This window comes from Microcebus murinus, chromosome 20 (assembly GCF_040939455.1).
Source record: "Microcebus murinus isolate Inina chromosome 20, M.murinus_Inina_mat1.0, whole genome shotgun sequence".
Lineage (NCBI taxonomy): Eukaryota > Metazoa > Chordata > Mammalia > Primates > Cheirogaleidae > Microcebus > Microcebus murinus.
The window spans coordinates 29,711,240-29,723,709 of NC_134123.1; the positions used below are offsets into that span (position 1 = coordinate 29,711,240).

The following is a 12,470-nucleotide window of genomic DNA, read 5'->3' on the forward strand; positions in this document are numbered from 1 at the left end:
TTGTCCTGCCTAACTCTAGCTGTTGTGAAGATTAAAGATGGTACTATATGAGAGCACCTTCAAAACAAAAGGTTAAATCTTTAAATCTATGTGATAATTACTCATCCCTGTCTATTTCCAAAGCAGACATATTTCAGCAGAGTCCTAGAAAGAATAGTTTCTTCTGCTGAGGAACAGTAAAGATTTGAATGTTATTTATCTACTTACTCTAAGTTCTCATATTTGCTATTTAGTCACCACCAGAAGGTGGTAGTATCTGAATACTTCTCTTTCATATAGGAAAAAGATAGGAAAATGATAGAGGAATATCTCCTCTTGCTTTGTGTGTATATCACCCCACCCCCAAAATATAAGCATATTACAGTTGGTTAAATTAGAGAGTCTGCTATTTTAGTTTTGGGCACTGTAAATATGCTTTAACATATTCAAAGAATATTCACCAAGTCAGTATCTGAGCTCATAAAGCCTCACTGTGTCCATTTCTCTCATTATTTAAGTAGCAGTCTGACTGTGGTTTAACTTCTTAAGAATACTGTGTGCTATGCTGATCAAAAGTTTCACCTTTCCTTGTTTTTTCTCTTCTCTTCTAACGTAGCATGACAGGAAAATAGCAAGTGGTACATTTTTTATTAAAGATGACAAAAAGTACTCAATGCCATCAGGCCATTAGATCTTTGCTTAAGAAAAATCAGGTTTGTGACTGAAAGGAAACATTTTCTTGGAACCTTTCATTGTTATGGCTTAAATTTCCCTTTAAAAAAAAACTTTCCATAAGCTAAGTTAGCATTTTCAGAAATACTAACATAGTCACTAAATAAAATATTAACATCAAAACAACATGATTAATGAAGTTGAATATTTTATTATTTTGCTGCAAAGCTGTTGCTCACTGTATAAAAATAGCACCAGCAAATGCAGTATATGCAAAATTAAGATAATATTGTTTCATTTGATACTGTACAACCAAGAAAAAACTTCAACACTCCCCATCATTTCCAATGGAAAGACCATTAAGTATTTCAGCCCAAATCCTGGTATGGATGTAAGCAAGTTACAGTATTATATAAGGCTTAAGATAACAATGTTACCCTTGAATTACATGATTTTTATAACTGGTTTTCAACCATGGTTAATTGTGAATTCTGAACACTAGAGCCTAGTCTAAAAATCATAGAGTATTGTGAAAAAGATCCATATTTTGTTTATCTAAATTATTAGAAAGTTAAGGAGTATTTTCTTCCATTAGCAGTTTTGAGAGTAGTTGCTATTTTAAGTCATCTGTCCACCACTAATTTAAGACAACTATGCTGGGTTAAGTTATTTCACACTAGTTTATTTAGGGGTTCCATTTTCACTCCTCAATAGATTTTACGTATTTCTCATATGCTTCTTCACTCATTAGTTCATCTAGTTCTGAAGGATTACTCAGTGTCATCTTGATCAGCCAACCTGCAACCAAAAAATAATCTTATATTCCAAATTAACTTTTTAAAAAGTCATAATCGTCCAAAGTGTAAAGTAAATTTCTGTGTGCCTAGTATTCTTTACATCAATCACATATAGTATTTGTTCATGGAACTTTTAAATTTTAGCCTTCAGAATTATATATATGGCAGCTAAATAGAATTATAGCTATAATGGATTAAAAACTCTTGGGTTATAATAAGCATCAACAATTGACATTTAAATCTTAAAGTAATTCAAATATACAAGGCCAGATATATCTTTCTTTAACAAAAGGAAAACCAACACTAATTACTGAGGTTAAGGGCATTAGAAATCAGTAGTAGAAAATTTATAAGGGTTAGGTGATAGGGAAGAGAACCACAACCTAATCCTAACTTTGCCATTTACTGGCCATGTGATACAGACACATAAATCCTTTAGAGCCTCTATTCATCTATAAAATGGAGAACATTGCTGTTAACTTACTCACTACGTTATTATTATATAAAAATGAAAGTGTGAGAAGGCTAAAAATTAATGCAATATATTTGATGTTTTATGTTTACCTACATCAAACAATGTGTGGATAGTTTGAAGAGGTAAATACTTTGCAGGTGTTTACACCATAACAACCAAGAATCGACAACTGACAGTAAAAACAAGTATCAGTTGCAAAATAAGGAAATATTTTTATTGTCAGAGATCTTAAATATAACCTTATGTATTCAGCTAATCTTTTTTTTCCTTTTTAAAGCAGAACATCTCTATTTAATGCTAAGAAGTAGGGAAAGATGAAGTCACAATCAACTAAACTTACTTTAAACTCTAGAGTAAATGTTAACTGTAGCAGTAATCCCTTGAAAAATTTCTGGCAACAACTTACCATCTTCGTAACAAGATTTGTTAACAAGTCCAGGGTTTTCTGTCAGAGCTCCATTAATTTCAGTTACTTCTCCTGATAAAGGAGAATAGAGTTCACTAGCAGCTTTCACACTTTCCAAAGCACCAAACTCCTCTAAATGGAAAAATTAAAGAAAATATTAAATGTTAAAAATCAATGACTTGAAAATATGAAATATGGAGACACGGTTACCTCTGATATAGTCATAATAAAAAATTCCAAATTTCTTTAATTAAAAATAGAATAGGTTTTGTCATGCTTATACTAACCTATTAGAAAGGTATAAAACAGCCTCAATAAAGTAGACCTATCTGTCCTAGACATAGTGAATAACAAAGGTTATGTGTCCTAATAATAGCTGTGTGTAAGTTCAGTGAAACTCAACTTTCTTGAGACTGACTGTGCAGCTGGAACTCTCCTATTGCTGGTAAGAACATAAAATGGTACAACCAGTTTGGAAAAACATGTCCCCACATATATTTACCCAAGAAAACTGAAGACATACACGCAAAGAAAAGACTTCTACAAGAATGTTTATAGTAGTTTTATTCATAATAGCCAAAATTTGCAACAGTACAGAAGTTCATCAACAGGAGAATGGATAAAAGTGTTATATTCATGATGGAACACCATTCAGTAATCAAAAAGAATGAATTACTGATCACTCAACATGAATGGATATAAAAATGATATTAGACAAAAGCAGCCAGACATAATATATACTGTGTGATTCCTTTTAAATGAAGCTAAAGAACAGGCAATATTAATCTATGGTGTAGAAATCAGAGAATAGATTTTTTTTTTGAGACAGTGTCTTACTGTGTTGCTTGGGCTGGAGTGCCGTGGTGTCAACGTCTGAGGTAGCTCACAGCAACCTCAGACTCCTGGGCTCAAGTGATCCTTACGCCTCATTCTCCCGAGTATCTGGGACTACAGGCATGTGCCACCATGCCTGGCTAATTTTTTCTATATATTTTTAGTCGGTCAATTAATTTCTCTCTATTTTTTTAGTAGAGACAGGGTCTCGCTCTTGCTCAGGCTTGTTTCGAACTCTTGACCTCGAGCTATCCGTCTGCCTCAGCCTCCCAGAGTGCTAGGACCATGCCCGGCAGAGACTGTCTATTCAAAAGAGTTTTGATTGGGGAGATTTACACAGGTGTACACATATTTCAAAACTCAATGTACACTTAAGATCCATGCATTTCACTGGCATGTAGATTTTATATCTAGTAAAAAAAAACACCTTTAGCAGAAAGTATTAAAAGGGCATTCATTAATTTAAGGGTATTATCTAAGATTTATATTCATAGAATTTTTTAAGCACAAAAATGTTCATGCTGCTCACTTGCTATAAAGAGATGTTCAGAAACTTATCTGCTTGAGAAGAGCAGAATGGATAGACACTAAATAAAACACAAGTGAGCCTGAGCAAAAACAAAACCCCATCTCTACTAAGAATAGAAAAAAATCAGCAGGTAGTAGTGGCGCATGCCTGTAGTCCCAGCTACTTGGGAGGCTGAGGTAGGAGGATCCCTTGAGCTCAGGAGTTTGAGGTTATTATGAGGCTGACGCCACAGGCAACAGACTCTGTCTCAACAACTAAAGTTTAAAAAAAAAAAAGAAAAAAACAAGTTTTGCTCTGTGATGTAAAAAAAGACAAAGATTATCAATCACAACAAAGGTCTTAAGAAATCAGAAACTAGGAAGACCCACAAAGAAATATGACCTTTATTATATAATGGCCAAACAGGACACTCAGAGCTAGGAAGCTGAAAAAGTTCAAGATACACAATGGGGAAAAAACTAAGCAGAAAAAGATACAGCCAATACTGACAAAGATATTTAGAAAACAGATACTTAAATTCTGTAGGACTATCTTATACATGTCAAGGAACTCATGAATAATATTCCTGATACTACCAGCTAACATTTGTCAAGCACTTTGTCATGCAGGACCTTCTACTCATTTAATCCTTATAACCACTCTGCGTTAAGTATCCTAATTTATAGATAATACCTAAATTAAGTAATTTCCCCCAAAGTCATACAACTGATAAGATGTGGGGTCAGGATCAGAACCAAGTTCTGATTCCTGAGCCCATGTTGTTTCTGGATACTGTCTACTGCCTCCAAAAAAAGGCTGATTTTACTTCTTTAAACCTAATAGACCTCAACTGTATGTACAAGGAGCTGTTAAGAGCCATTTTCTTCTACTTCCTACCTTCCATTGCAAAGTCTGAAAATACTGCTCATTCTCCTTCACCATCATCCCTAACAGCTAGGGAAAGCAATACAGCCCAGACCTGGCTAATGGAATGTAAGAAAACATCTGCCAAGAGACTGCTGGTTGACTGGTTCCTTCTCAATAGACAAGAGAGCTTGCCCTTCCCCTTCGATATTATCATTTGAGAATGTGATTATTGCAGATTTTGCCACCATCTTGTGACCTCTGACACACTGAAGGAGAAAAAGAACAAAAAGAAGTTGTGTCCTTGATAACCCTATATCCATCTACCTATCTCTGGACTGCCTGAGTGAGATAATAACAAACCCCCATAGTTAAACTACTTTTATTTGAATATTCTGTTACATGAGTCAAAAGCACTCTAATTGATCCTGGGTGCAAATAAGTTATCATTCAAGGTAAAGGTCAGGTAAAGAAAATTCATGGCATGAATCATGACATTCTAAGACGAGAAAAACACTCACCTTGTTTGTTTAATTTTGTCCCAACTTCGGGCAGACTACAGTAAACAACATCTCCCAAAGATTCCTAAATAAAACAAGACAAAACAAAACCAAAAATCTTTAAGATGTCAAATTAAAGATTTGACATCTTTAATGTCAAACACTGAATCCCCTGTAATTAAGACAGCACTGCATTATCTTATATATGAGGGGCCACAGCCATTTGTTTTCCTTATACCCCTTTAAAAATGTAAAAACTATTCTTAACTCAGAAGCTGCAAGACACAGGCTGCCAGCCACATTTGGCCCATAAGCTATAGTGACCCCTGTCACAAACCATATTCCCCAAACAAGGTAACAAGGCTTTCTGAGCACAAACACACTGTGTGCTTTTCCACCTCTGCAGTTCTACCTTATATGATCAACCCTACTGCATTTGCTGAAATCCTACTCATCCTACAAATCACAGCCCTCATGCCTTGTAGTCCCTGAAGATCTTGACTTCAGAAAGAAGTGGTGTATCAGGTGAGTGAATTACAGGCCCTCGTACCACTCAGGTGACATCTGAGCCCCTCAAGTCCAGGAGGTAAGCATGACATCTTATATGATATTTCACAAACTACCCTGCCCTGTACTGCACCTCATAGTAGGTACACAGATACACCAATGAACAGACAATTGTCAGAGATTCTCAATACTCAAGAATCTAACATTTCTCAGGAATTGCGTGCACAATCATGTATTCCATAATGATGTTTTGGTCAATGACAGACCACAAATACAACAGTGGTCCCCTAAGATTATATTAGGGTTAAATATCCCTTATCCAAAATGACTGGGATGAGAAGTGTTTCAGATTTTGGATTTTGGAATACTTGTACTATACGCAATTGGCTGAGTTGAGTATAGTACAGTGCAAAAATCTAAACATTTCCTTTGGGCATGACCTTGGAGCATCATGTCAGTGCTCAAAAAGGTTTAGACTTTCAGATTTTTAGATTACGGATGCTCAACCTGTATCATATTGTTACTGTTCCTTTTCTATGTTTAAATGTGTTCAAATACACAGACACTTACCATTGTGTCATAATGGCCTACAGTATTTAGTAACATGCTATACAGGTCTGTAGCCTAGGAGCAATAGGCTATATACCATGTAGGCTAGGTGTGTAGTAGGTTACCCCATCTAGGTTTGTTTAAGTACACTGATGTTCACACAAAGATGAAATCACCTAATGATGCACTTTTCTCAGAACATATCCCTGTCATATAGTGACACATGGCTGTATTCCCATCAGTTAACATCCCCTTTTGCCCTTCTGCCTCACCCAATACATATATCCAGTTGAAAATCACTGACCCAGGATATTAATCTGGCTTCTCATTTTCTTTTAAACATCTCAGTATGGAATCAGTGGAGAGATAGGGGAATTAATAGAGAAAAGATAGGCTAAATAAAAGGTTTCTCTTCGTGAAATATGGCCTATTTAAAATTCCTTCATGTCCCCCTGATCCAGCATGCACGTATCACTGTACCCACAAAATGCTGGTGACACTACAGCCCTGTGGCTTGCTCTTTTCTTCCTTCTTTAACTGCCAGGTATAAAACAAACATTTCTTTCTTGAATGAGCTGCATTTCCTACTTTAAGTATTAACCTTTCAACAAGTCTTAAAATAGCACATAATGCCCTAACTAAATTATGTTTTACTTGTTTTACCTCTGATTTCTTTTCTTCTGAGGGTCTTTAAGGGGCCCAAAGTACAGAGTAAACAGATTAAAGGGTAGATTAAACAATTTCAAAAGGTATAGACAATCCAGGTTATTTCAGAGCACTCACAAATATGTTAAGACAACCCAATACCTGTGCAAAATTGCTGATTCCCACTGTTCCAACACCATTTTCTGTTGTTACCCATTCATGTTTCTCTGTAAATTTACGCACTAAAACAGAAGACAGATATTTCAGAAAAGCAGTGGCATCCCATCTTAAAAAGCACTTTTCATTATCATTGCTGACTTTCCCAGTATTTGTGTTTGATTTGTTGACACTGCCTTTCAATAGTACACTCACTGCCCAGGAAAGCACAAAGATCATGTGTAAAGATGGCACATCTTAACAGTAGTGTCATTTAGGCAAAGTTGGCTCGATTTGAGTACCTTGGGCGTTTTTTGGAGATCATTTGCTTTAACATTACTTAGCCTAAATCACAAAAAATTTGGACCACATTTCAAATGCACACTTAACTATTACTGGGCTGGCCTGGGCAAGGTGGCTCACACCTGTAATCCTGGCACTCTGGGAGGCCGAGGCGGGAGGACTCCTTGAGGTCAGGAGTTCGAGACCAGCCTGAGCAAACGCCCCTTGTCTACTAAAAAACAGAAAAAATGAGCCAGGCATCGTGGCACGTGCCTGTAGTCCCAGCTACTCAGGAGGTTGAGGCAGGAGGATTGCTTGAGCCCACGAGTTTGAGGTTGCTGTGAGCTAGGCTGACACCATGGCACTCACTCTAGCCTGGACAACAAAGTGAAAAAAAAAACCCAACTAAAATAAATAAATAAAGAAATGGTCAAACTATTCAGGGATTCCTGGAATAAAGACTGCCAATGTTCAAGAGATATAAAAAAAGTTATTTAGGACTTAAAAGTACTTGCTTTAATGATTTTTTTCTTCAAAAAAGCATATGCTATATTCTTAAATGTATTAATCTTTCATGTTCTAAAGCCAGATATTTTTCTAAAAACAATGCAACAGAAGTTAACAGGTTCATGGTTTACCATAGTAAACGGTTCATTAATTCAAATAGTACTTTAAAGCCTTGCTGATTGGTTCTTACCTTTTACCCAAAAGAAAGTTGTACTTAAAACAGCATTAAGTTGCTTTGATTACACAGCTGACATGCAGCACAATGTAAGTGTATAAATTATTATTTATGACTTTTTCCCCTAACCATTACAAAACTTTCTAAATTCTGTACCCCTCAGTGGAAGAAGTTACAATGTCTGTCACAAAGAAATTTACTTTGCTTCACTGCACTAATAACTGAATGCCTCAGGTCAATCTGGTGTTTAGGTAAGAAAGGTTGTTTTGTACGTAATGTTCTTTTGTTTTGAGACAGAGTCTCACTCTATTGCCTGGGCTAGAGTGCCATGGTGTTAGCCTTGCTCACAGCAACCTCAGACTCCCGGGTTCAGGAGATCCTCCTGCCTCAGCCTCCCAAGTAGCTGGGACTACAAGCATGTGCCACCATTCCTGGCTAATTTTTTCTCTATATAGTTTTAGTTGGCCAATTTATTTCTATTTATAGTAGAGACGGGTCTCGCTCTTGCTTGCTCTGGCTGGTCTCAAACTCCTGACCTTGAGTGATCCGCCTGCCTCAGCCTCCCAGAGTGCTAGGATTACAGGCGTGAGCCACCACACCCAGCCATAATGTTCTTGTTTTGGAGACAGGGTCTCCCTGTCACCCTAGCTAGAGTAGAGTGGTATCATCATAGCTCACTGCAACCTCAAACTCCTGGGCTCAAGTGATCCTCCCACCTCAACCTCCCAGAGTGTTAGGATTATAGGTGTGAGCCATCATGCCAGGCCCATAAAGTTCTGACTGAAACATTCTCCCTACCACCTATTCTAACTACTTGAGGTCTCAATTTAGAAGCCTTTTCCTGCCCAAAGACTTGTCTAACCAGGTCTGGGTTTTTGGGCCATTCAACGTGCTCTCACGAGCACCTTGTACCACTGTCTCCCCATCACACCCACCCCAAACACTAACAGCACTTTAGGTGCTATTAATATAGTCCATTTGTCAGTTTCCCCCAGGAAGTAGATTGTGAGTACAAAGCCAAAATGTTAAAGCAAATGATCTCATTTTCATTTGTATTCCCATCCTAAACAGAGTGCTTGGCACATAGTAAGCATTCAAAAGTTGGAGTGAAATAATTTTTTAAAGTTTAAGAAGAGCAGATTCTGAGAAAAATAGATGGTATAGTTATTTGGCTACAACACTCAATTCTCCTTCTCATTCTCTTTCAATGCTAGAGCTGTCCAATCACGTTACCACTTATGAGCAGTTTAAGTCTAATATACCTTTTGAAAGTAAAGGCTAGACAATTATAAATATTATGACCTCTCTGAGACTACTGTCCTGACTTTGATCTTGCCACCTTGCCTAAGCCTAGGAGTATGGTTGTTCTGACACTTTAGCAACTGAGCAACCACAAGTTTACAGAAGCCAGCAACATTACTAAGTTCAGGGCATCTATGTCCACTTGACTTCCAAGTCCCCCATTTTTTTTTTTTACTAGGCATGCTATTATTTAAGCTAAAGACAATGAATTGTACAATTGTCCTTTAACCCTGACCAAACAGGAAAAAGTGGACAGGAGATTAGGTAAATAATTACTTCTTAACTGGGCCTTGACAACCTTGTTTTGGGCCCTAGAAAGTTGTGAGGGAGGGATTCATGAAAATTTTGCATTTTCCTTTCAAGGTCCCTAGTCAGATAAAATATATTTTATATTAATATCAGTCAATGTTTTCTTTGTATACACTAATATTTAATAACCAGTAACATTTATCAAGTGCTTATGTGCCATGCTATATATACACCAGTTACATTGTTTCATTTCATCCTCCCAACAACTCTGTGAGGTATTATAACCACTCTTCTTTCTAAGATCACAGAGCTCATAAGAGGAAGAAATAGAACTGTTAGTGGGGTTTGTCTGCTCTTAAAAACCTAGTTGCTTAACCAGATCATGGACATTGATATTTTGGTCAATATTTAACTAGATAACTAGAGAATGCGAACAGCTAGAGATAGTGCAACACTCAGTAAAAATAAAACAAAACCCACAGATTTGGAATTCATATCAGGGAAATGCTTTTACCCTTGTATTCAAATTGGTAATGTACTGATACTAATATGTATCACAAACAGAGCTGAGGGAATATTAACAAGAGAGAAGCAAATCTTTATGCATCAAGCTTTGCAATAAATTAACAATTCCAGTTCAAACAGGTTTCTAAAACAACTTTTTAAATGAGACAACAGGCCGGGCGCTGTGGCTCACGCCTGTAATCCTAGCTCTTGGGAGAACGAGGGGGGCGGATTGCTCAAGGTCAGGAGTTCAAAACCAGCCTGAGCAAGAGCGAGACCCCGTCTCTACTATAAATAGAAAGAAATTAATTGGCCAACTGATATATATATAAAAAAAAAAATTAGCCGGGCATGGTGGTGCATGCCTGTAGTCCCAGCTACCCAGGAGGCTGAGGCAGAAGGATCACTCGAGCCCAGGAGTTTGAGGTTGCTGTGAGCTAGGCTGACGCCACGGCACTCACTCTAGCCTGGGCAACAAAGTGAGACTCTGTCTCAAAAAAAAAATAAAAATAAAAATAAAAAAAATAAAATAAAATAAATGAGACAACAGCCATCACAGGTCAATGAGCTAAGAAGCCTTAGTTCTTACAAGGAGCAATCTGTGTGAAGTATTTGCCCATAAAGAAAGAAAACTTTTTCTGCTGCGCTAATTGTGCTAAAGTAGCACAAATGGACAAGACAGTTATGGGCAGGTCTCCCAGTTATTTCAAGTCCGTTTAAGTCAGGCCTCACGTCGGCTCCAACACACATGAATGACTCAATATAAACTTTAGCAGAACTTCTGTAGAGTCCACAAGACTTTAATCTGTTTTTATGATAATGGCTGAGTCTCCAACGTTATGCTTGTTTTAACTAGTAAAAATCTAGATGCAGTGCTTTAATTTTAATCAGTGCTTCTGCTTTAATTTTACTTCGGTGTTCTTATTAGTGGTCAATTTAGCAAACTAAATAAACACCAACACATTTAGGGTTTCACGATGCACACAAATGCAAGATGACCTAAGGTTCCTGAGAAGCTTGGTGCGCCGGCCTGGCTACTCCAGCGCGAGCGGCCAGTCTTCCCTGCGTGTGCAGCCCGCACACCACCGCCCGGGGTCCTGCGGGCCTCCTCCTCCCGCTCCACGTATAAAGACCGCTCAGGTCTCCGCACGCCTGCTCCGGCGGGGGGAGCGGCCACATATCCCAGCAGCGTGGGGCAGGGCTCGCGCTCGCCCCGCACGGGTGGCTCCGGCGTGGGAACTCGACCCTCTCCCTCTCGACAGCCGGCCGCGCCCGGGCAGAGCGGGCCGCGGCGCGAGGGAGGGGCCGGCTCGCCCACGTGCCTGCTGTGCTCACCTGAGAGCAGAGCGGGTCCCGTACGCAGCGTCCGGACAGCGCCCGCAGCCAGCCGCCAAGGCCGCGGCGGGCAGGGCGTGGCGGTCGCCGAGGCCGAGCGCAGGCTGCAGAGCACAGGTCGCACGCTCCGCGCCGCTCGCAGCGCCATGTTCACAGGGTACTGGAGGGTCGCCGCGCAGTGCCTCGGCCACCCGGACCGCAGGGTTAGTACGGGGCCCGGCCAGGGGGCGGGGCCTGCGCAGGGGGCGGGGCCTTGCGGAGCCTGATTGGGCAGCGCTCGGGGGGGCCGGGGACTCCCTGGCCTGGCGCTATGGCTGATAGGGCGACGGGCGAGAGGGGCGTGGACATTTGGACGAGCCTGAAGCCCGGATGCAGCGGCGCCGCGGGGCGGAGACTAGCGCGGCGGGCCGCCGGGAGAAGGGGGCGGGGCCTTGCCCTGGGCGTCGCTTCTGGGCAAGTGCAAGCGCGGGGTCAGCAGCTCCGGGGTCCGCCCGGCCCGCGGGGTGTGCCGAGGGCTGCGTCGTCACCGTCGCCGGGAGGGTGGCTCCAGGCAGGCACGGCTTTGCTGGGCCGGCACATTGTCTTGCCAGGGAGCTTTGGGGTGCTGGGGAGGCAAGGTGCCCCAGTCCAGTTAAAGGATGCAGCCCTGCTGCAGAGAATCGAGGTCACCCAGGCCTGGACTCACAGCCAAGTCCAGCCAGAATCACTACGGCCGGGTCGTTGGGCGTTGCCAAGGTCGCGCAGACCCACATGCAGTTCTTCTGACTTTTTGAATTGCTGAAAACAGCCCAGGAGCTCACTTTATTACTTTACAGAAGGGGACAGACAGAATCAAGAAGCTCATAGAGAGGAAAAGGCTTATCCAAGGGTCAGGAGTGGCTTGATGGACACTGGACCAGAGCCAGTCTCTAATGCATGAGTGTTCAAAAGGCGGAGAGTTGAGACCCAGCCTGGACAATTCCTTGCTTAATCAGCCAGCCCCGTGACCAGCCTTCCGAGAAAAGTCAAAGTTGTCATCCTGCTCCAAGAAATCAGAAGGAAAATTAAGTTCTGGGAAGACCTCACCTTCTATACAGATTTTATGGATCGGGCATGGGTCAGCAAGGAAACACTGGTGTGGAAAACACCTCAAACTCTGCCCCTTCAGTACCACAGCGCGGGTACCTTGGAGTGTGTGTGTTTGGGGGTCCCATATGTTGTTGCACTGAGCTTCGTCCTGCTTAT

The 12,470-nt window shown here is 40.6% G+C and overlaps 1 protein-coding gene across 1 annotated transcript; it reads right to left on the reverse strand.

The window, feature by feature from the left end:
* Positions 1–1,312: 1,312 nt before the first annotated feature.
* GCSH (glycine cleavage system protein H) lies at positions 1,313–11,480 on the reverse strand. Its single transcript, XM_012746567.2, has 5 exons — positions 11,247–11,480; positions 6,899–6,978; positions 5,057–5,120; positions 2,330–2,461; positions 1,313–1,449 (listed from the first exon to the last, which is right to left on the reverse strand). Exons 1-5 carry the CDS (start codon positions 11,392–11,394, stop codon positions 1,352–1,354), a joined length of 522 nt encoding a protein of 173 aa, XP_012602021.1. The 5' UTR covers positions 11,395–11,480; the 3' UTR covers positions 1,313–1,351.
* Between the last annotated feature and the right edge of the window lie 990 nt (positions 11,481–12,470).

Coding starts and splice junctions, on each gene's coding strand:
- GCSH (XM_012746567.2), bottom strand. CDS start 11,394: ATGGCGCTGCGAGCGGCGCGGAGCGTGCGACCTGTGCTCTGCAGCCTG. Junction 5,121..6,898: donor GAATCAGCAATTTTGCACAG/GTATTGGGTTGT, acceptor TGTTTTATTTAG/GAATCTTTGGGAGATGTTGT. Junction 2,462..5,056: donor GACAAAATTAAACAAACAAG/GTGAGTGTTTTT, acceptor TTTTCCATTTAG/AGGAGTTTGGTGCTTTGGAA.